Below are 26,406 nucleotides of genomic sequence, written 5' to 3'. Positions count from 1 at the left end.
AGTCATTTGGAGATAAGGCTAGGTAAATCTGGTTATCAGCAGCATAGCTGTGATAGGTAATTTGGTTATTTCTCAAACTGATTTCTGTCTGTTTGTTTTCTTACTGACTATTATTGGAGCAATATAATAAGTAACATTCTTAACCTTTGAGTTCTTTTGAACTTTTTCAAAGGTTTTCAAAAAAAAAGTGTTTAAAACAGTTATCATTTCTTTGTAGTTTTGTTTTCTGCATTGTCTAAGTGTATATTAAAATCCCCTGCAATAGCAAAACAGTTAAACACTGAGGAAATCATTGATAACATTTCTGTGACCTCTTTAACAAAGGCTGGAGGGTATTGTGGAGGCTTGTAAATAATGATAAACAGAATGTGTGGAGCGCCTTTCAACACTATCCCTAGATATTCAAAAGACAAATACTGACCACATGACACTTGCTTCCATTGATAGACATCTTTAAATAGAGCAGCTACACCTCCACCTCTCCTAACAGTCCTGCAGACACTCAAGTTAGGAGGGGCTGCTTCATTGAGGACTGTGGCACTGTTGCAGCTGTCTTCTAGCCATGTTTCGTTTAGAAACATAAAACCCAGATTGTTTTTGGTTATAAAGTCATTGATTAGAAATTACTTATTTTTTAGTGATCGAATGTTTAAAAATGCTAACTTGAGGGCAGTGCTTGACATCAATCTTAGTTTGATGCATAATAGGTTGCAGATTAGATGAGTTTGCCCTCTGGCTTGAGAAGGCCTTAGACTTTCTATCAATGATACAACTGAAATAGAGCAAGCTACAGACACTGGGTTCCCGCTTGTTCTGTAAACATTTGTGAAAGTTGCTGCTATTATAGCGGGGACCCGACACATATCACTGAGAGCTGCCATCAGTTGTTTTTGGTTCACCTTCAGCAGATAGAGGGTTTGGGCCCTGGCGTTGTGGCAGCGGTTGGAGAGCTCTCACAGGAGCAGGGCCCACAGGCTTTCATGGTTGTGGGGGGTGTTTTTTTTGTTTTGTTGATATCTGCGGGCTTGCAGTGAATGAGTGGGAGAGTTTAGTCCCAGCATACACCAATTCCTCCATTTTCTGTGAGAAGCCCAGAAGTGGAGATGCTGGAGAGAGGGATAATGTGTCTGGTGAGATGGGCTGTGTCTCTGGTGTTTCTGGTGATATGTTGTCCCGGCTTCCCTGGCTGTTTTCCAGAAAGTCGTCCTTGGGTGCTGAGTCTTGTAGCTGTTTTGATACATCACAGTCTGTCTGTGAGGAGCTCTGTGGCCAGGGCTCAGCCGGGATGGTGTCCATCAGCAGTGCTTGGAGGGAAAAGTAGATATTGTCCTTAAGCACTCTAGCACCAAGTTTGTTTGGGTGGAGGCCATCCGGTTTAAACAGTTGTCTATGGCCCCAGAAAAGATTGAAGTTGTTGTTGAAATTCACTCCTTTTATATTGCAAGATCTTTGTAGCCATGTGTTTAGCCCAAGCAACCGTGAAAACATATTTGTTCCCCTTGCTGGGAGTGGTCCACTGATGAACGACTGAACTTTGAGTCTTCGAAGTGTTTCGAAGAGTTCACTGAAGTCCTTCTTAAGGAGTTCTGACTGCTCTTTCCAAATAGCATTCTTCCCCACATGGATGATGATTTGATTTGCAGTCTTGTGCTTCATCAGAATGTTTTGAAGTTCCTTGTTCACATCAGAGACTGTTGCCTTAGGAAGGCAGCATGTTGTTGTAGTCCTGCTGAGTCACCCACTATCAGAGTCCTGGGCTCGGCTCGGCTCCTCTCTGAACTTAATGTCTGCTCATCATTGAGCGCCTGTTAGTAGCGGTGTTAGTTACTGGCTGATCCTATCCATGTTTAATCACATTTGGAGATTCCTCACCCACATTCATTAATGCTTCAAATATGTTCTCAAGATGTATAGGGGGTGGTAGAAAACCAGTATTCACAAGCCATGTCATAGTCGAATCTTGGGTAGAGGATGCTATGGCAGCAATATGAGAAACTCTAGAGGGCATTCCCCATAGTGCCCTCTATGTAAGCCATGTATTTTATCTTCCAGCTAATAATTTGTAAAGGTATCATTGTTATGACTTTACTTAATAAGCATACGATCATAAAGGGTTGAGGAGAAGTCTAGATGGTAAAAGTGTTTCTCAAGAAAAGAAACAGACTGAAGATGCAGATGATGCTCAGAAGACACGTGAGAGAAAAGGTAAGAAGTCCTTTCTCATGGTTACGCAGGACAAAAATTCAATTAAAAAACTTTTGAAAAAAAGTTGTGCAGTGAATGTAATGTCAAATAATGTATTTGAAGGATGGGCAAATTGATTAAAATCATAAACATTGGACCATATTACTTAATAATTAGTTAACAGAGTTAATAGTCAAGTGTCTCACCAAGTCATAACATAATGATATGCAAACCATTAGCTAACATGTTTATTTAATTATTTTTTTATTTATATTATTATTATTTTTAATCAGAACACTGGAAATTGCAATACATGGCTTTGACCCAATGTGGTAATTAACACATTGATTTACACTATTAGTTAATGTTAGATGTTGGTGTTGAATTAATACATGACACATTTAATTAATTCTTTAATTAATTATTTCTTAATCTATTAATCACACACTATATCAGATGCTGATGTAATTGTTAATGTATGGCTTAGTTCTACATAAATCTTACATTATCTAAAGATTATCTGTGCATTAATTCAGCTTTAATTAGTGCATCTGTATTTGTTGTTAGTGTAAAACTGCTTGTGTTCTCCTTATGCCATCTGGGTTATCTCTGTTCACTTCTCTGGACTGACGCTCACCAGCTCTGAGTCCTCTCTGATCTTCTCAGTGTTCACGAGTTTGACCATCTCCTGCTCCTTAGTCAATGAAGCTGCTGCAGCATTTTCTTCACTTCTGCTCTCTTTTGTAATAATCAGAGTCTGTTTCTTGCCACACCATCTATAGAAAAATAAATAAATAAATAAATGACTGGCAGCTATTTTATGAATCCAAAAGTTTTAAAGTTAGAAAGTGTAAACTAAACATGTTCTTTATTCCTGTGTTTCGGGGGTGGGTTCAAATCTACTGTAGCTGTTGACACTACTGTCTACTTATTATTTTGGAGCATATATGGTTGGTTAAGCATACTTGATTTAAACACATTTAGCCTGTTCAATACCCAAACTTGTGCTCTTGCCCACTTCAGGGTGCACACATGTGACAGAGAGGAAGTATAACAAGACTGTTAACACTAACACACACTAAATTCAAAGTGCAACCCACAAGCCTTCCTTCCTGAACAAAGCCGCATATTTTCACCTGCATGACAGCGATGATATTGTTTTCTAAAACTAGCTGGTATGACCTAATAGCAACTGTTTTAGCAACTTACAATTTATGATAGCTGTGTCGGTGAAACATTCCTTTATACACATTCAAGATGCACACTTGCACACAGTGGCCTGAATTATTAGCAATTCATAACACAATTAGGAAAGTCCAAATTGACAAGTGTGGGTTTTGTGGCAGGTTGGTGGTATTTTTTGTGCTTCTGCTGTGGGCTGTAATTATCTGCATTAAAACAACATACCTTTTTCTGTTGGCTGCAATAACACAGACAAGCAGAATGAAAAAAACTGCCAAAATGACCAGTAAAATGATCAGCCAGTCTGTAAGAGGATTAGAACAAATGACATGTTATTTCAAACCAAGCAATGATGAAAAATCAGTGCAGTTGTTCAAGTCTGTGTGCAAATTTCAAAATAATCACTTTGGCAGGAGGTTTAGGTGTCCTTAGGGCCAGACCTACTTATGCTTTTGCCTATTCGTGTTCTCCCAGAATGTGAGGGAAACTGCTGGTTTGTCTGCTGTCAGCAAATAATCAAATACATATTTACAATTTTTAGACGACCAAAAGCTGTTATGTACAACTGTTTGATAAACTTGTGGTTTCATTTCATTTATTCAGTACAACAGCACTCAGGGTCATCTTTGTTTAGCAATTGTATTTGTGCCACAAATTTATTTATGGGAATAAATTCTACTTAACTCCCACAATTATGAGAATATTCTTGACTAGGAACATTGTTCTGTTTTCCTTTGGTTTTGCAAGCAGATTGAGTTTTAGGGGTCAAGTCTAACTCAGAAAAAGCTGTACCTAATCATTGAAAATGCCACAACCCTTTATTTCACCCATCCATTGATGATGGTGATCATACCCCCTAAAACAGGTTTTTTTAACTCCAGTCCCGAAGGGTCAGTGTCCTGCTGAGTTTAGCTTCAGCTTGCCTCAGCTCACCTGCCGGGAAGTTTTTAGTATGCCTAGTAAGAGCTTGATTACTTTGGTTCAGGTGTTTGATTGGGGTTGGAGCTGAACACTGCAGGAAAAGTGTGTGAAAAATTGTACAACCTTCAACAGAGATGGGCATAAACACATGAACATGTATTTAAAAAAAAATGCAAAATACTGTGTTTTTATTTAAATACAAATACAATATTTTGTATTTTGAAATACACAAAACATGTGAAATTGGCCATCTATTGTAGGCATCCCTAGAGATGTGTACCACTGCTTAGAAACCTCAGTTTCCATACCTCTTCCCTACAGTGTGTATATATATATATACATATGTAAAGGTTATTTTGTTTTATATAAAGTTTATTAAAATAAGAAGGTTTATCTAAAATGTACATTTTAAAATTAGAAATCATTTAAATAGCATTTAAAACAATTTTCTGTAAGTATTTGCTAAGTTTATTTTTATTTTTTTATTTTTATTAACTATAAAAGCCAAAGCTGAAGATGTTTTGTGGTACCATTCATCAGTGTTTGCATCAGTATTATAATCAATAATCAGTATTGTTCAATTTAATGTTATATATGTTATCATATTCTAACAGTAGCCTTTGTTTTCTTCTATCATCACAAGTCATAATCTCAAGTTTACAGGGTTTTACACGATTCTTTGATTGTTTTGAATGGGTCTAAACAGGGCCAGCGCTAGGAAAATTTTGTATGTGTAAATTTGTATGTGTATGTTTATTTGTGTAAAAACTGTCAAGCAAGTCTCAAAAAAGTCGCACCCGTTTAGAGAGGAAAGTGCAGTCAGCAGGTTCACTCAGGATTAACATGCAATAATGCTCTAAACACATTTGACAAGATAGTTGGTAAAAATAAAAACTGATTAACTATCAAAAGTGATTGGTTAATGCTTTTTCTTCCCTTGATGGTGCTATTCTTTCATGTTAACTGAAGGCAAATCTGAATGATGCACTATTTTAACTTTAATCATCAAGTACAGCTGACCATGACATCCTCACCTTCTCTCCTTCCAGTCGCTCACTCAGAGCTGAATGGAGCTGTACAGCAGCAGATAACGTGAGGAATGTTGGGTTCAGAAGAGACTGTCTGAACTAGATGATGCACCAAATCAGCACCCTGATAAAGAGGGTGACTGGCACAAAGGATTTTATGTGTTTTGAAAATACAAAAGTACTAATCTTAAAAGTATTTAAATACAAATTACATTAGAGCTTTAAGATACAATATGCAATCTAGCATTTTGTATTTCAAATACGTATTTTAAATAAATGTGTCTGAAATACGGACCATCACCACAAAATTGTTACTTTATTGTAAAATATATAATTTTTTTCTACAACTGCTACCAGTATTACAACATCAATATTGTAAATAATTTGTAACATTTGAACTTTTAATTTAGTGCAATATTTTAGCTCAGCCTTCACTAACAACTGCGACTGGGTTTATATTGTAGGCTATACCTAAATTCACTGTTATCCCACCAGTCACTTTGTCACCAGCACCGTATTTACTCATTCTATGAGTTCAACAAAACTAAATATATTCATTTATTAATATTAATAAATGTATTGTCAATTCATGTATTAATATTATACACCTTAAAGATAATGTGGACCAAATATCTTTGTCATATCTTTATGTTAATACACTTTATAAGCCTTTTGTTTTGGAGCTTTGATGCAGTCATCTTCTCATGGTGTAAACCAGAATTAAACTGCTCTAGTCATGTGACAGTTTGCACTAACTTTGTGACACTGCACATATTTAATTGAGACCCTTTATTTTTTTCCATATTTGCAGAAAATGCACTAAAACATCAGACAGTAAGGTTTTTAGAGCTTTATAAATGAAATCTTTTTTATGACTTAAATGGGTTAATCAAACATGCCTGAAACTAGGAGTTCAGAGTTGCTTGCTAATTACAGACGGATGGGTTTAATTGGGATTGGTAGTAAAGTTTCCAGGACCCCGGCCCCCGGGACTGGAGTTGTTGAAGAGCCCTGACCTAAGACTGCATTATAATTCACACCCTGATGAAATTTTGTCAGAATGTTGTCAATCAAGGCTTGTTAAAGCAAATAGTAGTCTCAAATTGAGTTCAATTGATTTGGGCATTACTTTTATTACATGATTTATATTAAACCGGTCATACCTATAGACCTGTTGTTTGCGATGGCTTGTTCTGGAGTGACAACTAGACAGAAGCACAGAGACATAACAGTTCAAGTAAGAGGTCAGAAGTCATTTTCAGTAATAATCACAAACAATCCAGATAGAGAACAGTATACATTTAGTAAAGAATGAACTATCAGATATGGCTAAAAATTCCTATAATGACTTTAAACTGAAACGTCACCTGCTGTATTTGCTGATGATTCAAACACTCCCAGCCCTGTGGTGTCTGGATTTGGATGTGAAGTTGTCGACTCTATATGAGTATAACGGTTTGTCTGATCATCTGTCTGATCAGTGTGGTTCTGTTCCACGGTGCTCTGTGTGGGACTGGTCTGCGTCCAGCGAACTGGAGTAGAGGACTCAGACACAGATGTGACTTCAGATGTTGAATTTTCAGAATCTTCCCCTCCAGCATTTGGTCGCTGTGTTGTGACTTCTGTCAAATTACCATTATGCACAACTTAGTGTATCTTCTCATCAAACACTGATTGTATGAAAGAAAATGGTCCATCATGTTGTCTTATAGATATTTACATTAGTTTATTAGACAACCAGAGTTATTAGCGAAGCTAATGATCAAAACTAAACATTCAGAGCTTAGCATTCATTTGGTCATGTTTTTTGTTTTTTACAGATAACACTGGTCTACAGAACTTGTCTGCTTCAGAGATAAAATATGATATTTATTGTGTATTTTGATGTGCTGAATTCAAATACGACAATTAAAACAATTTACTTCAAAACAATTTACACAAAACTTTACGTCTATAGTACTTGTCACCTCTCCCATTTAAGTAAAACTGGTCACACTTTAATTTAAGGTACAAATATCGCTATCAACAAACAATTAGTTACAACTTTTGCCTCAATAAACTCTTAACTTGTTGCTTATTAATAGTTAGTAAAGTAGTTGTTAAGTTTAGGTTTTGGGTATGTAAGTATATAAGCTTTATAATAAACAGCCAAGATGCTAACATGCATGCTAATAAGCAACTAGTTAATAGAAAATGCACCCTATACTAAAGTGTTACCATAAAATCTATAATGAAACAAAAGGCCAAAACTATTATATACTGTAGTCCTATTAAGTGTCTACTCTGCACTTTTTCGTATTCATTAAATGGAGCATCTCTTTGAAGCGAAATCATTCACTGTGCTCGTCGTTGACTGCTCTGAGGTTCACTGGGGGGAAAATCTAGATTAAAGGGATAAGATAAGATATTTTAGATTTAGTCCGAGAGTTCTCGTTCCCTCCATTGAAACTGTGTGAACGGTATACTGTGCATGTCCAGAAAGGTAAGAAAAACATCATCAAAGTAGTCCATGTGACATCATAGGGTCAGTTAGAATATTTTGAAGCATCGAAAATTCATTTTGGTCCAAAAATTGCAAAAACTACGACTTTATTCAGCATTGTCTTCTCTTCCGTGTCTGTTGTGAGAGAGTTCAAAAAGCAGTTTGTGATATCCGGTTTGCAAACGAATCATTCTGTCACGATCATTAGATGGAGTGCCCATGAACTTCAGTAGAGGGCACTCCAATCAGGACCATTCCACATCAACCACCAGATGTCACTCGGACTCTAGCACTTCTCATCTGTTGCACCACACCCAAACTACATTCCCCATGAGTCACTGCATCACAATCACCCTGCCACACCTGCACATCATTCATCAGCCAATTTCCTTGCCACACCTGCACCTCATTTACACACACATAAAAGCAGCACACTCACTCCCACTCTCTGCGAAGTCTTGTTTAGCCAGTCTGACATTTCCGAGCGTTTTCCTTGTGTTTTCCTTCTGTTTTCCTTCATATCTGACCTTTGGATTGTTTATACCAACACTGATTCTCTGCTGCTTGCCCCCGACATCTGCCTGTTTCTGTTATCGATTCTGGTTATCCCTACATACCTGACGCCGTTACTGATAATTGCCTGTCTGACCATTCTCATCATTAAAGTTCTGCACATGGATCTAAACGTCTCTGTCTCATCATTACAGAAGACTTCGCCAAACCAGGATCCAGCAGCTTTATTGAACCCCAGACCAGGTATGGAGCCAGCTAAAAGTTCATTCAACCCTGTAGGTGTGCTTTGCTCCATTTTTCAAGATGGCCGACCAATTGAGCTCTTTGTGGAGGAATTCATCCAGTATAGTCACCTTTTGGCTGGGGATGAGGATCTGGTAAAGGACTGTTTCTGGAGTGGTCTTGACGATAAGATAAGCTTAAGTTTACCAGAAGAAGACCCTAGCTGGACCCTGGGACAGTTTATTGACTTTGTATTGCAGTTTTGTGGCTCTCCCTTTACACTTGAGGAGGTCACTTCTACAAGGTATCCAGCTCCTATCCATTCGGTGGTCCCTGTACCTGAGCTTCTGCATAAGATGGCCACCAGCCAAGCGCCGCTGAACAAGATGTTCGCCAGCCCAGCGCCGCTGCACAAGATGGCCGTCAGCCCAGCGCCGCTGCTCAAGATGGCCAGCAGCCCAGAGCCGCTGCTCAAGATGGCTGCCAGCTCAGCGCCACTGCTCAAGATGGCTGCCAGCTCAGCGCCGCTGCACAAGATGGCCACCAGCCCAGCGCCACTGCGCAAGATGGCAGCCACGGTCGACTTTCCAGAGTCAAGTCAGGTCCCCGTCGACTTTCCAGAGTCAAGTCAGGTCCCCGTCGACTTTCCAGAGTCAGGTCAAGTCACCACTAACACACAAGAGTCAAGTGAAACAACAGTTAAACTTCATGAGTCTAGTCAAGTCTCCGCTGACCGTCCAGAGTCAGGTCAAGTCACCATTACCCTCCTTGAGCCAAGTCAAGTCACAGTTGATCCTCAGGAACCAAGGCAAGTCACCAATGATCTTCATGAGCAAAGTCAAGTCACCATTAACCTCCGTGAACTAAGTCAAGTCACAGTCAATCTTCAGGAACCCAGTCAAGTCACAGTCGATCTTCATGAATCCAGTCAAATCACCACTGATCTACCAGAGCCTCGTCACATCTCAGCCGCACTTCCAGAGCTCTCGTCCTATTCTGTCACGGCCATGGAGGCCGTCTATGAGCTCTCATTCATTCCGGTCATGGCTACGGAGGTCCTCCATGAACTCACCGCCTGCCCTGTCACGGCCATGGAGGCCAGCTACCATCTCATCACGGCCACGGAGGCCGCTATTAACCTGTTTATGTTCCCTGTTTCAGTCCCACCTGACCAGACTTGCTTTCCTGTGCCATCAACTCCACTGTGGTGGTCCTCTGCTCCGCCCTGGTGGGCCTCTGTCATGTCTGCTCAACTATGGTGGTCCTCTGCTCCGCCCTAGTGGGCTTCTGTCCCCTCTTCTCAGCTGTGGTGGTCGTCTGCTCCGCCCTGGAGGGCTTTTGTCTCCTCTTCTCAGCTGTGGTGGTCGTCTGCTCCGCCCTGGAGGGCTTTTGTCTCCTCTTCTCAGCTGTGGTGGTCGTCTGCCCCACCCTGGTGGGCTCTAACGCCACCTGCTCTGCCTTGGTGGACCCCTGTTCCCGAGTTAGGCCCACAGCGGGTTCCTGTTACCGAGTTAGGCCCATGGCGGGTCCCTGTTTCCCCTGTCAGGCCCAGGAAGGGCCCTTGTTTCCCATGTCAGGTCCAGGAGAGGCTCCTGATCTCCATTTTAGGCCCAGTTCTGCCTGCTCTGCCCCGGTCCTCGACCACTGCACTTCCTCATGGACCTGGCCCTCCGTCCCTCCCCCTGTTCCGCCTCCACTCCACCACCCTCCTAGATTGTTTTGAGCATCTGGAATCCGCTCCTTTGGTGGGGGGGCTATGTCACGATCATTAGATGGAGTGTCCATGAACTTCAGTAGAGGGCACTCCAATCAGGACCATTCCACATCAACCACCAGATGTCACTCGGACTCTAGCACCTCTCATCTGTTGCACCACACCCGAACTACATTCCCCATGAGTCACTGTATCACAATCACCCTGCCACACCTGCACATCATTCATCAGCCAATTTCCTTGCCACACCTGCACCTCATTTACACACACATAAAAGCAGCACACTCACTCCCACTCTCTGCGAAGTCTTGTTTAGCCAGTCTGACATTTCCGAGCGTTTTCCTTCTGTATCTGACCTTTGGATTGTTTAAACCGACTCTGATTCTCTGCTGCTTGCCCCCGACATCTGCCTGTTTCTGTTATCGATTCTGGTTATCCCTACATACCTGACGCCGTTACTGATCATTGCCTGTCTGACCATTCTCATCATTAAAGTTCTGCACATGGATCTGAACGTCTCTGTCTCATCATTACACATTCGATGTAACCGGATCTTTTTGAACCAGTTCACCAAATCGAGCTGAATAGTTTTAAACGGTTCGCGTCTCCAATACGCATTAATCCACAAATGACTTAAGCTGTTAACTTGTTTAATGTGGCTGACACTCCCTCTGAGTTAAAACAAACCAATATCCCGGAGTAATTAATTTACTCAAACAGTACACTGACTGAACTGCTGTGAAGTGAGAACTGAAGATGAACACAGAGCCGAGCCAGATAACGAACGAACGCCAGATAACGAACGAACGATTGACTCATCGGTTTTCGGATCACCAGTAGTTCTTTCAGACAGTTCGATTAAAAAAACCGGGTGAAGAAAACGGTTCACCGGTTCTTTTGCGCTCGACGTAATGGCGTCATTTGCGATGATTGCCCTTGATTCAAGCCTTCGGTTTACCCACACTCATAACATTAGCACAGAATCAGTTCAGAATCAATCACCAAAAGAATCAGTTCGGTTCAGACGCTCTGTGTGTCAGTCTGTTTCACGCTGAATCACAAATGCACAGTATCATCAGCTCCTCGGTTCTCGAATCGGACACGTCTGACAGAAACGGTTCTTGACTCGTGAACGAGTCAGTCTTTTGTTCGTTATCTGGCTCGTCTCGGTGTTCATCTTCAGTTCTCTCTTCACAGCAGTTCAGTCAGTGTACTGTTTGAGTAAATGAATTACTCTGGGATATTGGTTTGTTTGAAGTCAGAGGGAGTGTCAGCCACATTAAAAAAGTTAACAGCTTAACTCATTTGTGGATTGATGCGTATTAGAGACACGACCGTTTAAAATTATTCAGTTTGATTTGGTGAACTGGTTCAAAAAGATCCGGTTACATCGAATGCTTCGTTCGCGAACTGGATATCACAAACTGCTTTGTTTTGAACTCTCTTACAACAGGCACGGAAAAGAAGACAATGCTGAATAAAGTCATAGTTTTTGCTATTTTTGGACCAAAATGTATTTTCGATGCTTCAAAAAATTCTAACTGACCCTCTGATGTCACATGGACTACTTTGATGATGTTTTTCTTACCTTTCTGGACATGGACAGTATACCGTACACACAGCTTCAATGGAGGGACTGAGTATGGAATGATATTCCGGACTTTATTCAAAAGGAATTGCAAATTGTATTTGCAATTGCGTTTTCAATTTGTGGACGCATAAAATGTGACATAATCCAAACGCAAATGCAAATCGCGCATTACCGTTTGCATTTTCGTTTAAGCGAATGCACAGTGTCTGCCAAATTTAAAATGGAAATGCAAAGTCCATTTGCAATTGTGTTTCCCATATCTTACGAGCTATGAGCCTGTCATATTTAAATAGCAATATTACTTACCACATTTGCCTTTTCACTCTCTCTGCACTGTGCATGTAAACTGCCAAAACTCAAATGGAATCGCAATTCCTTTTGCATTTGAATTTCCAACGTCTACACGGAAACCTGTCAATCAAGTGACATGGGTGGGGCCATTTTATTGGGCGTGTTTGCATTGGTAAGTGACATCACTCACAGTCGACAGTAATAAAAGAGGCAATTGATATAATATTTAGTTTCATTTGTAATGACTGTTTATATACACATTTTCTTGAACTAAGTACATTTCTGCTGCTATTATTATGTTTAAATGAAAAATGAAAGGAGGCAGTGGTATTTCATATCCTTTTTTGTTTTATTGTAAATATACAGTGAGGAAAATTGCAGTAGTCAAGGCGAGCTGACTGAAGTTATCATGTACGCTGCTGTTTGCAGAATTACCGGACCTGCGTCCTCACAGACATCACACTCCCGAGTCGAATGCACAAAGTCTGAACTACCGAGGATGCATGTCCAAAATCAGCGTCTATTTGCCTAATCTTCCAGGTGTTACGGTTTAACTGGTTACTGTGTTATCTGGTGACCAACTTCCTGGTTCAGGACAGGTCTCTGCTGCAGATGTGCTGGAACGACGGAAGCAGACTCGGCAATTCTGAAGGCTCAAACTGACATGATATTAAGTGTTTAATAAACGCAGACTTGCTCATTGCATGATTCAGATATTCTTGTAACGGTTTCAAGTTATTAGTATCATCGCCCGTTTCGCGGCAGAAGTAAGTAGGATAAAAAAAAAAAAAGTACGTCTGTGATGGCGCGGGTTTCGAACACGCGCTAAATGACGGAGCACCGCGCCGCGAGAGTCACTAACCACCAAGATACCGATCTACACCGAATCAGCTCCAGATCTCTCGATTGAAGACAGGACTCTCTGCGTCACATCGTGCAGCTGCTGAATCAAGGAAATGTGACCGTGTTAACTTGTGACCTGTGTTTACCTATTATGAAAATAAACCATAGCAGACCACTGACTACATTTTATGGTTCATGATGTTAAAGAACATTTCATAACGTCTCAGACAACTGTACATTTGTGGCTACTGTGGTTTAATTATAAACACTATCGATAACTCATATTTACCATAGTAAAACATGGTACATTTTAGTATGATCGAAGATACAAAAATTCTTCGAGAACAGACTTGTATATGTGCATTCCCAGAAGAGATGGATTCGTGTTCAGCATCACAAAAAGAACATAAAGTATCAATATCAGGAAACATCTTTTTTAAGTAAAGCTTCACAGGATAGAAAAGATGAAGTAATTTTTAAGACACATCCTTAACCCTATTGGTTATTAAGTATTTAGATGACACTAATTAATTAATAATTATTTATTACCGTCGACTGTGAGTGACGTCACTTCCCAATGCAAACATGCCCAATAAAATGGCCCCACCCTTGTCACTTGATTGACAGGTTTCCGTGTAGACGTTGGAAATTCAAATGCAAAAGGAATTGCAATTCCATTTGAGTTTTGGCAGTTTACATGCACAGTGCAGAGAGAGTGAAAAGGCAAATGTGGTAATTAATATTGCTATTTAAATATGACAGGCTCACAGCTCGTAAGATATGGGAAACACAATTGCAAACGGACTTTGCATTTTTATTTCAAATTTGGCAGACACTGTGCGTTCGTGTAAACGAAAATGAAAATGGTAATGCGTTTGGATTATGTCACATTTTATGCGTCCACAAATTGAAAACGCAATTGCAAATACAATTTGCAATTCCTTTTGAAAAAAAGTCTGGAATATCATTCCATAACTGAGAGCTCTCGGACTAAATCTAAAATATCTTAAACTGTGTTCTGAAGATAAACAGATGTTTCAAGGGTTTGGAACGACATGAGGGTAAGTTATTAATGACATAATTTAGCTATTTGGGTGAACTATCCTGTTTGCTGTGCCAATGCAAAAGACTGCAAATTTCATTTTAGATTTTTTTCCACTGAAGGCATAGATTTTATTTTCCAGTACAGCCACTGCAATTTTTTTTGCATTGTGTTGCAGCATGTGTGTGGGGCCCAAAATGAGTACTGATCTCCCATTTTGCAGCCAAAAAAATGTGGTAAGGCATTTCCTAACTGTGCTTTTCTGGTGCTAAAGTCACTTCACCACAAACATAGCAGAAGTAATCTGCACTGTTTAGACCATGCATCTCTGCTTGCTTTGGCTAAACAGAAATGTGTCCCTTTGCAAAATCAAGCACTCACAAATAAGAGAGCACCACACTGTATGATTTCCAGAGCTGATATAGGGCGATGAGTTCAACAGCGTTATATAAGCTTGAATTTCGGGTTGCTGTGTTTCTATATTCTGTTTCTGTCTTTTGCCATTCCCAAGTCAAGGGATATATATACTGACCCAATAGCATATCTTAAAAAAATAGAGCCAAAAAAATAAAATAAATAAGCCTCATTTTAATTCCCAGTGACTCAAAGTTAGTAAAGTTTAACTACATTTATTTCAGAAGCATACTGGCTGTAGACCAATGTAAAAAATAATGTGTTAAGAAAACAAAACCAAACATTAAATAGAAAAATTAAATCCTGTGGCATGCCTTGAATACACTTTTTTCTTTCATACAAAAGTGCCTTCCAAATGCATGCATTTAAAATGCTATTCATTGCTAACTCATACCTGTAGATGCTGAGTCACCATCTGTTTTGTTCAAACTCTCGATCTGAGCTGCGCAGTTCTTCTCTGACGTATCTGATCAAAATGAAATTTTGTTATCAAAAAAAGATGATCGATCATGTGTTGACAAAACTTACAGCATGTTTCACAAATCTAACCTTTAGCATCAAAACAGTAGGCATCAAATCTTTTTCTATCTGGAGTTTTCTTGATGATGCCAGTTTGGTTGCCAGCACAGATTTTATTTGGCTTCTGACGGACTATCACCACCACATCTGTGTTGTTTATCCATCCATACCTGCAGACAAAACATATGTTTATATTTTTGTTAATAATGAGCCTGTATGTTTAATTGTTTAATTGTTATGTTCAGCTGAATGTGAGAACCTGCATGTCTGTAGTCCTTTACTGTAGGCTTTTTCCACCTGCTCCAGATTGGCTAATGAAGAGGATAAATGCTCACACAATATACCGGCCTTCTCAAATGTCAGATTATAGCGATCTCTCCCCTCCACGTGAAACACTCCAACATAGCTGCAGCTCCGTGAGCGCACTACAACAGGTCAAACAGGACATTAATGATAGTAATTAATGGATTTTATTCATATAGTGCCACTCTAGATGCAAGATTGTTTGTAATACATAGCAGAAGAATGGAGACAAATGAAACAGTTATAGAGACTAAAGGTTAAATGAAGATTTTAGCTTAAATCTTGAAGAAGGAAAATGCTAACATCACATAAAAATCAAGAGCTTTGGTACAGTTAATAACTTCATGTTTAACTGGCAAATGTTCGTTTTAATGAAAGTATCAAAATAAACAAATAACCAGGAACACATGGTGCTTGAGAACAGAAACATGAGCAAACAGAAAGACTACAAACTGAAATAGCACATGGGACAAGAAGTAATACAAAAGTCCTAAGAAAACAAAAGGAATATGTAACATTACATTCAAATGTTGCAATCAGACACACATAACTTAAAGAGGTGGTTCACCGTTTTTTTTTTTTTTTCTAGGCCTGATTGTGTTTATGGGGTGCAGTCTAACGTGTTAATGCTAAAAAAAAATCATTATTTTTCACATAATTCATCTTTATTCCACACCGCTCTATCCCTTCTCTGAGAGACGTACTGATCATGTCAGATCTCGTCAGATCAGATGTGGGCCGGTTCTGGGCCAAAACTGCTTGCTGTTTGGGAACAGCGTCAATAATATCGCTTATCAGTTTTGAGCCTGCTTGAGAGGCAGAGAATATTACTGAAGAGGATCCTGCAGAACCTGTGCAAGCACGACTTTTAATGGTAGGCCTATTTTTTTAGTTTGTTGTTGTCTTAGACTTTTAAATATGTTGTTATTTGTAAATGCTACTGTTTATGTTATCTTTTAATATACGGTTTTATCCTTATTAAAGCTTCAGTACAGTATGGCAACTGCGCACACATCCATGTTTAATGCCTCTCATAGCTATGTGAAAATAAGTGTAAACTGCAATTGTAACAGTTGATTGCTGGAGAGAGAGAGACAGAGAGAGACAGAGAGATGCAGAATAAGGCAATGGGAGGAACAGGATTGAGAACTGCTGCTTTAGAACATTGATTTTAGAACTTGTGAATCCATTAGAATCATTAGAAGACAGAATCGCGATTCATATCTGAACAGATTTTTATGTGCACCTCTAGTTTGTCTCACCTCCTTTTGCTGCCTTTTCCAGAGGGCGTTTTTATCTGGGTTTGTGATGTCACGAACCTGGGAAGTAACTCATTGTAGTCCTTACCAGTTGTTTTTGTAGGCATTAAACTGCCAGAATTTTAAAAGACGATATCTCAGTTTGCATTAAACTTCCCAGACTCGGGCCAGATCTGGGCCAACACTATGTTGCTGTCTGGGTTGCAGCTTCATAACTTTGCAGATATTGTTTATGCTCAAACAGCAACATTACACTAGCTAATGTTCAAAAGGTGAAATCGCAATCAACCACCCCTTTAACACAAAAATCACAAACAAACAAGGTGATGATCAACATTTTTTTTTTAAGATACAAAGCATGCTTTGTTATTTGTGAAATTGTTTGTTCAGGTGACTTAAAAGTTATTACTCAATTTAATTCTTTTGTTGTTGTTGTTAAAATGTTTAGAGTATTCTTGTTTAGATTACACAAAATAATAAAATGACTCTTCAAGCTACTTTTTACTTTTGTTAGTAGAACACTTTGTCCTTCCTTGCACCACTATTGGTAGGTCCTAACCACGGCATACCCAGTCATCTAGCCATCACTATTTGGCCCTTGTCAGACTATTTTTTCCTTTTTCCAGAGGCTGCCAGTTGACTTGCTGCCTATATCCCACCGCTTGACAGATTCTATTCTAGTGATATGATCAATGCTATTCACTTCACCTGTCAGAGGTTTTAATTTTTTTTGGCTGATCAGTTTAATAATTTTGTAAACAGGAATTCAAAACCGTTTAACTTTCCAAGAGTTTACCGGTGTAAAATAATCTGACTGAAAATGTAACAACTCTCTTATTCACCAACCTACTTCTTTTCACTTTTTATAATATTATTTCCAGTATAATGTGTTGATTTAAATTAATAATCATGAAATTATTATTTTTATTTATTTTTTAATCACTCTTTGTGCTTTACCTGACATGTGTTCAGGAGATCTGGGCAGATCTAATGCATGGCAATGAGATGTCACTTCTCGTTCTCTTTTTTTTTGTGATCCGTGTTTGCAGTCATAACCTAGAGGTTCCCATTCATAGCGGAACTGTGTTGAAACTATGGGGAACCAATGTGTCACCATACTAAGGGAGTGCCTTTCTCACTAGACTATAGATATGCAGATCATAGTGGGCATAGAATATCCTGACTCTACAGTTCAACCAGCTAGAGTCAAGACGCATAAATCTCTTGGGAGCAATATGCTTCCCAATATGATACGCAAAATTCTACACGCTATAGCCAAGGAAGTCTATAGGAAGTTTTTTTTTTTTTTAACTGTCTCAAGAGATAGTACCAGTCAGTAGCGGGATGGCCTGGGATCCCTGTGACATCTAAGTCCACCCTTTTCGAAAATTAACCATGGTTTTATTGTAGTATGGTATGGTTATGGTTGATTTGAATATTGATTAATCATAGTTTAACCATGGTATTTGTAGTAAAACTGTGGTTAAACAAATGGTAGTGTAGCAAAACCATGATTCATTTGTGGTTACCAAGGGGGCGGCAGTGGCTAAGGGGTTTCATGTAGGTTGTCTACAAGCCGGAAGGTTAGTGTTTCAATCCCTGGCTCCACCTGACCAAATGTTGAGGTGTCCTTGAACAAGACAACCAACCCCAGCTGCTTCCGACGAGCTGGATGGCGCCTTGCATGGCTGACACCACCGCCACTGGTGTATGAATGAATGGGTGAATGTGAGGCAACTTATAAAATTTTTACATTTTTTGGAAAATGCATTTTGTGGTATTAATAATTAGAATAAAGTATGTTTATATGAGAAATAATAAACTGGTGTAGTTAAAACACCGCACATAATTGTTATTTTATTATATACAAAATCCACAATAGAACACAAAATACAAACACTCATAGTGAGTTCTGGGCAGAAATATTGTATTATTCTAAAACTGTGTGTAGTTTTCGCTCTGAAATAGATGTTCTAAAAGATAAAGCACTGTATGGCGTTTTACTTGGCACTGATAACAGGTAATTCCTGAGCCATTCTGATACTGTTTAAACTTCTGACTTTCATTGGTTTTCCTTTGAAATGCTAAAATTTACAACTCCCCAGTGGCATGTCTCTCCAACCAACAGAGTTTACTACCATTCCCTCAAAACAAACAAACACAAGTACACATTTCACTTTGACATGTTTCATGCTGAGTTTTTACACAAAACTGAATGTCTTTTTCACGCTGAGCGTTGAGCACTCAGGCGTTTTTTCTCAGCACTGAGATAAAAAAAAAATCAACTTTGGGTAAAACCAAAGACCACTGCTGCATCTGAAAGCTCGAAAATGCTGCCCTCTGAGAATGAAACTTCTAAATTATCTAAGCTAACAGACTGTGTTAAAAATGTAAAAGATTGGATGACCAATAATTTTCTCTTAGCAAATTCGGATAAGACAGGGATATTACTTATTGGACCAAAAAACCCTACACAGAATCTTGTAGATTACAATCTGCAACTAGACGAATGTACTGTTACTTCCTCTACAGTCAAAAATCTGGGTGTTATATTAGACAGCAACTTGTCTTTTGAAAATCATATTTCCCATGTTACAAAAACTGCATTCTTCCATCTTAGAAACATTGACAAGCTACGAAACATGTTGTCTGTTCCTGATGCAGAAAAGCTAGTTCATGCATTCATGACCTCTAGACTGGATTATTGTAACGCATTTCTAGGTGGTTGTCCTGCTTGTTCAATAAACAAGCTACAGGTTGTCCAAAATGCAGCAGCTAGAGTCCTTACCAGGTCAAGAAAATATGATCATATTACCCCAATTTTACAGTCTCTGCACTGGCTACCTATTAAGTTCTGTATCAGTTACAAAATATTATAACTTACCTATAAGGCCCTAAATGGTTTAGCTCCTGCGTACCTAACTAGCCTTCTACCACGCTACAATCCATCACGCTCCCTAAGGTCACAAACGCTGGACTTTTGGTAGTTCCTAGGATAGCAAAGTCGATTAAAGGAGGTAGAGATTTTTAGAGATTGGCTCCCAAACTCTGGAATAACCTTCCTGATAATGTTCGGGATTCAGACACACTCTCTCTGTTTAAATCTAGATTAAAAACACATCTCTTTGGCCATGCATTCAAATAATACATCTCATAATTTTGTACTGCTTGTATTATTATCCTTTAGCTTGGGTTAAACTAATTAATTTTACTTGGTTTGAACAGCAACTACGCTAATTATGTCTCTATTTGTCTCTCTGTTTTGCCACGGGATTTACACAAGCTCCAGTCTGGATCCAGAACACCTGAGAAGAGTTGATGCCAACCCTGAAACAACAAACAGAACTACCAAATTTTATATAAGTTTGATTGCATCATATAATAATATCTGTTAATAGTGTTCATCGTCTGTCTGGTTACATTTAAAAAAACATTTCTGTACATTTTTGCCATATGCACATTAACTGACAGTCACAACTGATGAGATAATACAAAATATTGTAGAAACGTAAAGTTCTGTAAAGTTACTTTGCAACGTTTTATATTGTAAAAGGCACTATAAAAATAAACTTGAATTGAATTGAATTTATTTAAATGTAATGTCTGAATCCAAAGTTAGCTTTACTTCCTGTCTCATAAGATACCTTAATCTGATTGATTTTTGAAGGCAGCATAGATATACTTCACTGCCTTTGATATCCCACAATCATGTGCATTCCATTCCATGATGGGCAGCCAGCGACGCAGTGAGACAGCACTTGCCGAGCCCTACTTGTGCCTGAGAGGGCATTTGAAAATAAAAAAGTTTCACTCTGGTAAAACGCAGCACTCATCACTGTTACTTTTTAGTCAGCTGACCAATCACAGTGGAAGAGGGGCAGGACTAAATACTGATGAGCTGTCATATAATGCATCAGGGTTACCAGGTTTTCACAACAAATCCTCCCAATCGCTACTCTAAAACTAGCCCAATCGCGTCCCCATTAAAAATCACGTTTTCGGAGGTAAAATACACTTTTTTTTTTTTTTGCATCCCAGGGGCTAAATATAACTAATTGGGTTGATTCAATCCGTGGACATTCAAGATTTTAAAATAAATATGGTCGGCAACTTAAAGACACGGTTTACAGATCACAATGCAAGCGGGATAAGTCTTATATTATGGTCATCACAACCGTGGATGAGAACATCCCAGATCAACACTGTTCATCTATCGCAGAGTACGATTAAATGAATGTACACTAAGGTAGTTTAATGTGGAGAGGCACTGAAATGTAGACATTCGTTTATGTGTTTTTGACATACACTGTACAGTCGTGGCTAAAAGTTTTGAGAATTACATAAATATTAGTTTTCAAAAAGTTTGCTGCTAAACTGCTTCTAGATCTTTGTTTCAGTTGTTTCTGTGATGTACTGAAATATAATTACGAGCACTTCATACGTTTCAAAGGCTTTTATCGACAATTACACAACATTTATGCAAAGAGTCAGTATTTGCAGTGTTGGCCCTTCTTTTTCAGGACCTCTGCAATTCGACTGGGCATGCTCTCAATCAACTTCTGGACCAAATCCTGACTGATAGCAACCCATTCTTTCATAATCACTTCTTGGAGTTTGACAGAATTAGTGGGTTTTTGTTTGTCCACCCGCCTCTTGAGGATTGACCACAAGTTCTCAATGGGATTAAGATCTGGGGAGTTTCCAGGCCATGGACCCAAAATTTCAACATTCTGGTCCCCGAGCCACTTAGTTCTCACTTTTGCCTTATGGCACGGTGCTCCATCGTGCTGGAAAATGCATTGTTCTTCACCAAACTGTTGTTGGATTGTTGGAAGAAGTTGCTGTTGGAGGGTGTTTTGGTACCATTCTTTATTCATGGCTGTGTTTTTTGGTGCAATCTTAGTAGCCACAATATCCTTGCCTGTGAAGCCATTTTTATGCAACGCAATGATGGCTGCACGCGTTTCTTTGCAGGTCACCATGGTTAACAATGGAAAAACAATGATTTCAAGCATCACCCTCCTTTTAACATGTCAAGTCTGCCATTCTAACCCAATCAGCCTGACATAATGATCTCCAGCTTTGTGCTCGTCAACATTCTCACCTGAGTTAACAAGATGATTACTGAAATGATCTCAGCAGGTCCTTTAATGACAGCAATGAAATGCAGTGGAAAGGTTTTTTTGGGATTAAGTTCATTTTCATGGCAAAGAAGGACTATGCAATTCATCTGATCACTCTTCATAACATTCTGGAGTATATGCAAATTGCTATTATAAAAACTTAAGCAGCAACTTTTCCAATTTCCAATATTTATGAAATTCTCAAAATTTTTGGCCATGACATGAGGTGAGAACAGTTCGCTATTTAGGTTTGTAATAGTATTGACTCACTAACATTAACATTAGTTACAGTAGTTTAGCCAGAGATAACTTGCTGAAACGCAAGATGACATTAACGTTCTGCTTGAGCAGATGAAATTTGTAACTTAATCAGGGCTTGAAAACGGAAAAAAAATCTATCCGTTCACTCCAAGCAGAATCGATATTTTAACGTTTCTGTTCTGCGTTCCTCTGATATTATTACCGTTCCGAAACTGGTTCAGGTGGAAGAAATACCGGTTAATATCGTATTTTTTTTAAACAATATTATTTGCCTAATAATAATATAATAATAATAATAATAATAAAGTATAGCGTTTTCTTTACTCACAGCCAATAAGCTACAGCATCATCATCTCTAGATTTTGGCCAAATGTAAGCTACTTAAAAAAAAAAATATATATATATATATATATATATATATATATATATATTTTATTTTATTTTTTTAAGTAGCTTACATTAGTAAGCTACTTAAAAAAAAACATTATAAGATTGCGTTTTGAGAGTAAAAAAGAAAAGGAAAAAAAGTCGCGGCCCACGTCGCATTTTATTAGCCATATTACTTCCGAAATAATAAAGGCTAAAATTCCTGTAGTCTAAAGCAAAATGTTTAAAAACATTATAAAAACAGTTATTAGTTTAGGCTATAAAAACGTCAATCCAAAAACAAATTAATCTAAGGTGAAGCTGATGCCTACCTCTCTCTTTCGGCATGAATCCAAATGTTTCCATGTTCCCGACGTATCTGGATGCTATTTAATATAAACAATATAGAATAATAGTAAATGTATAATAAGTAACGCTGTATATGCGTCTAAAAGTTGGACTCCAAATTTCATTCTAAGAATTATTTTGAGGTTAATATAGCAAATGAAAACTGAGAAGCTCCGCTAGGCTATTTTAGTTCCCCTCACTCCACAACAAAATAATTTCAATTAACAGTATTTAGAAAAGAACAAGAATTAAAAATATAAGAAGCTATAGCAATAACTACAAAATAAAACTAATTAATTTAGGCTAAAACGAAACTGAAACCAGTGGGTCTCTCATTCGACACAAAATCAAAGTTTCCGTATTCGCGATGTATTTGAATGACAAATGATTATACAAAATAGCCTAGTGTTTATTATAGCCTAATGTTTGTAAAAATTTTGTGTGTGCATTGTCTATTTCTGAATGAAATAAAAAAAAGTTCCTCTCTAAAAAACGTATAGGATGCATATGATCCTTTGTGTACAAGTCTTCTTTTAATTTTTGATGAGTAGACTGTAGCCTAAGACTATCTTACGTTTTAAAATTAACTCACTGTAAATGTTTGAATATTTTTTAAAGACGTTACAATGTTATATCATAATGTTATTGTTGTTTTACTTCTTCCTTTTATTTCATTTTACAATTACATTCATTTCACAATCTGTCCCTTTGCGCCACCTGGCGGGAGTTTCGTGAATGATTTTAACACGCGACTGAATTACAGTAAAGCCCAATTAGGCTGTCTACCTACTGTATAGGCTATACAAGTTTTCTCTCTCTCTCTCTCTCTCTCTCTCTCTATATATATATATATATATATATATATATATATATATATATATATACGCGTAGCTTTTTTAACCATGCAGCAAACCTTTTTAAATATTTTGATAATTTATTGAAAATAAATAAATGACTTTTTAAACCGTTTAACCAATTATTAATCGGTCAAAATTAGCTGATACAGTTTGCTACATTCATGCACTCAGAAACCGGTGACTGTGAACGAATCAGCAGAGCTTGTACGAGCTTTTGTCATCGCTGAATCTTTCTCAGACGTTTCCAAATGTCGAAATTGTTTAGCGCATCTATCTGTGCATGATGATGTCCAGTGCCCCCGGTGAGTGGAGCCTTTCAAAGTTGGGAATAATCAAAGGAGAGCTGCGGTCCTCAGTTGGGCAGGAAAGGCTAAGCATGCTGGCGCTTGAGTGTAGAATGCACATTAGTGATGTGTTGTTCGTGAACGAATCGTTCTTTTTGAACTAATCTTTTAGGTGAACGAATTGTTCTCGTTCACGTAATCCACTGACTCATATTTCTCCTTCACTAAAAGTCATGCGCAGCTCTGTATACCGGGTATCTGTGAAATGTTTCCACTGTCTATGATCCAATGGGGTCGCTGTGTCCATTTCTTTTACTGTCTATGAATGTTTCATCCTGTCAAAGCATTACCAGAGAATGTCTAAAATGGCGAGAAGTTTCACTCTCACTACACTTCCGGCTTCTGAACTGGTTACAGTTCCACTCTGATTCCATATGAGGGCACTCACAGGACGATGCAGAATGAATGGAGGTCAATGGTGGTATACCCCTCAAAATCCACTTTTCTCAAGATATAATTTTTTGTCTAGTAATTTGAATGTTGTATTCGATAGGAGTTGCAAAGAAATTACACATTGCTGGGTGTTAGATTTTTAAGATTAACTTATTTGCTTTAAAAAGTCTTTTAAAATGTCAATGACATCATACACATCGTACGACCAGAGATACTGCTTTACGTCAATCCTTCAGTCACTTTGGTGCTTTCAGAGAATGTCTATGGTGCTTTCCAGAGCCGTTGAAAAATTTTATTAACGGCTCTGGTGCTTTGTGCTCTGCACTTTCTTTTCTCTCGAGGCATCGACAACACAGCTGACACAGGTAAATACAAGTGCTAGAAGAGTTTTTGTTTTGTTGTTTGAAAGACCACGCCAAAAATACACACACAATGCCTTTGACAATTAACACAGTCCACATGGGTTACCTTTTTTCGACCTTGGGAAATAGGTCAACCCTTGCCCACTATTAGAACAATTTATCATTGCACACCTGCAAGGCATTTTTTTCCCTTTTTAAATTTTTATTGATATTTAGCACTATTGAGCGTGACATTTGTTTGTGTTTTTTTAAAGTGGCAATACTTTACCATATGTATCCAGTATTTCTTAACACAAGAATAACACAACAAGTACTCAAATTCAATTTATTTTCCGTGTACATTTCACAGTACATACATAACAATAGGCAGATAAAAGTGCCAGCAACCAAAAAAAAGTTGAGGCGAAAAATTCCGCCTTAACATTCTGATCCCACTGATTCTGATTCGGATGCCATCAAGCGGTATCTCTGGTCGTAATCAGTCCTTCACTGACCAATCAGCGTTCATTAGCATAATGCTAGCGTGTTATGGGCAACAACAAATCAACCTGTAAGAAATCGAAAGGACATAAGTACTCGTTCATTCAACTTTCGACCTATAACCCATGTTGAACTTGCAAAACCTACAATCAGATCTGAGATTTCTCAATGGCAATGGCAATCGGGTGAAAGGGACAAATTTAGCCGTCTAGCCCCATAGACTCCCACTCATGACGATCGCCCCAGTGGAACTCTGGTGGTACTGCAACAAAAATTTGGTACAATAAGACTTAATAGGGAGTTGGAAGGCTCTCCGTAGACGGGCTCTGCTATTACTTAACCTCGAGCCAATAGCCTTCGAGTATGAGATGTAACGGAGCATGTAGTAGATTTGTTGAATGTAGTGAACGAATACGCCCTTCACTGAACGCGTTTCATATGAGTCTGATTGAGATCTAGAGATCTTATCATTCTTGAACGAAATGATTGATCTGATACCCATGTCGTTCGCGAACGAGTTGAATGATTTAGTAAATCTAGTTTGTGAATGAAATGACTGAACTGGCACACATGTCGTTCGTGAATGAAATGAACTGGTACATACTGGTAGTTTTATTGGATCTTAGTGCTGCGTTTGACACAATTGACCACAAAATTCTTTTGCATAGACTTGAACACTTTGTTGGCATCAGTGGAAGTGCATTAGCATGGTTTAAATCGTACTTATATGACCGCCATCAGTTCATAGCAGTGAATGAAGATGTATCCTATCGATCACAAGTGCAGTATGGAGTACCTCAAGGCTCAGTACTAGGGCCGCTACTCTTCACGCTCTATATGTTACCCTTGGGAGATATCATCAGGAAACATGGTGTTAGCTTTCACTGTTATGCTGATGATACTCAACTCTACATTTCTTCGCAGCCCGGTGAAACACACTAACTTGAAAAACTAATGGATTGCTTAGTCGATATAAAAAACTGGATGACAAGTAATTTCTTACTGCTAAATTCTGAAAAAACAGAGGTGTTAAATATAGGATCTAAAAACTCCGCTTGTAATAACCTAGAACACTGTCTAAGACTTGATGGTTGCTCTGTCAATTCTTCGTCATCAGTTAGGAACCTAGGTGTGCTATTTGATCGCAATCTTTCCTTAGAAAACCACGTTTCTAGCATTTGTAAAACTGCATTTTTCCATCTCAAAAATATATCTAAATTACGGCCTATGCTCTCAATGTCAAATGCAGAAATGTTAATCCATGCTTTTATGACCTCAAGGTTAGATTATTGTAATGCTTTATTGGGTGGTTGTTCTGCACGCTTAGTAAACAAACTACAGCTAGTCCAAAATGCAGCAGCAAG

General features: G+C 38.5%; 1 protein-coding gene across 2 annotated transcripts in view; it reads right to left on the bottom strand.

The window, feature by feature from the left end:
• Positions 1-2,564: 2,564 nt before the first annotated feature.
• The window catches only part of cd44b (CD44 molecule (Indian blood group) b), a 137,140-nt gene continuing 113,298 nt past the window's right edge, over positions 2,565-26,406 (bottom strand). The window contains exons 3-8 of one of the 2 annotated variants that reach the window (XM_059546374.1): positions 15,206-15,371; positions 14,977-15,116; positions 14,822-14,893; positions 6,479-6,937; positions 3,592-3,670; positions 2,565-2,960 (exon numbers count right to left, since the gene is read on the bottom strand). In XM_059546374.1, the coding sequence (XP_059402357.1) occupies positions 6,666-6,937; positions 14,822-14,893; positions 14,977-15,116; positions 15,206-15,371 (650 nt within the window). In that variant the 3' untranslated portion in view covers positions 2,565-2,960; positions 3,592-3,670; positions 6,479-6,665. Of the gene's footprint in view, positions 2,961-3,399; positions 3,671-6,478; positions 6,938-14,821; positions 14,894-14,976; positions 15,117-15,205; positions 15,372-26,406 lie in introns of those variants that run through there. The other variant, XM_059546373.1, reaches the window with a different exon arrangement.

This window comes from Carassius carassius, chromosome 50 (assembly GCF_963082965.1).
Source record: "Carassius carassius chromosome 50, fCarCar2.1, whole genome shotgun sequence".
Taxonomy (NCBI): Eukaryota; Metazoa; Chordata; class Actinopteri; order Cypriniformes; family Cyprinidae; genus Carassius; species Carassius carassius.
This window is presented reverse-complemented; position numbering and strand designations above follow the sequence as displayed.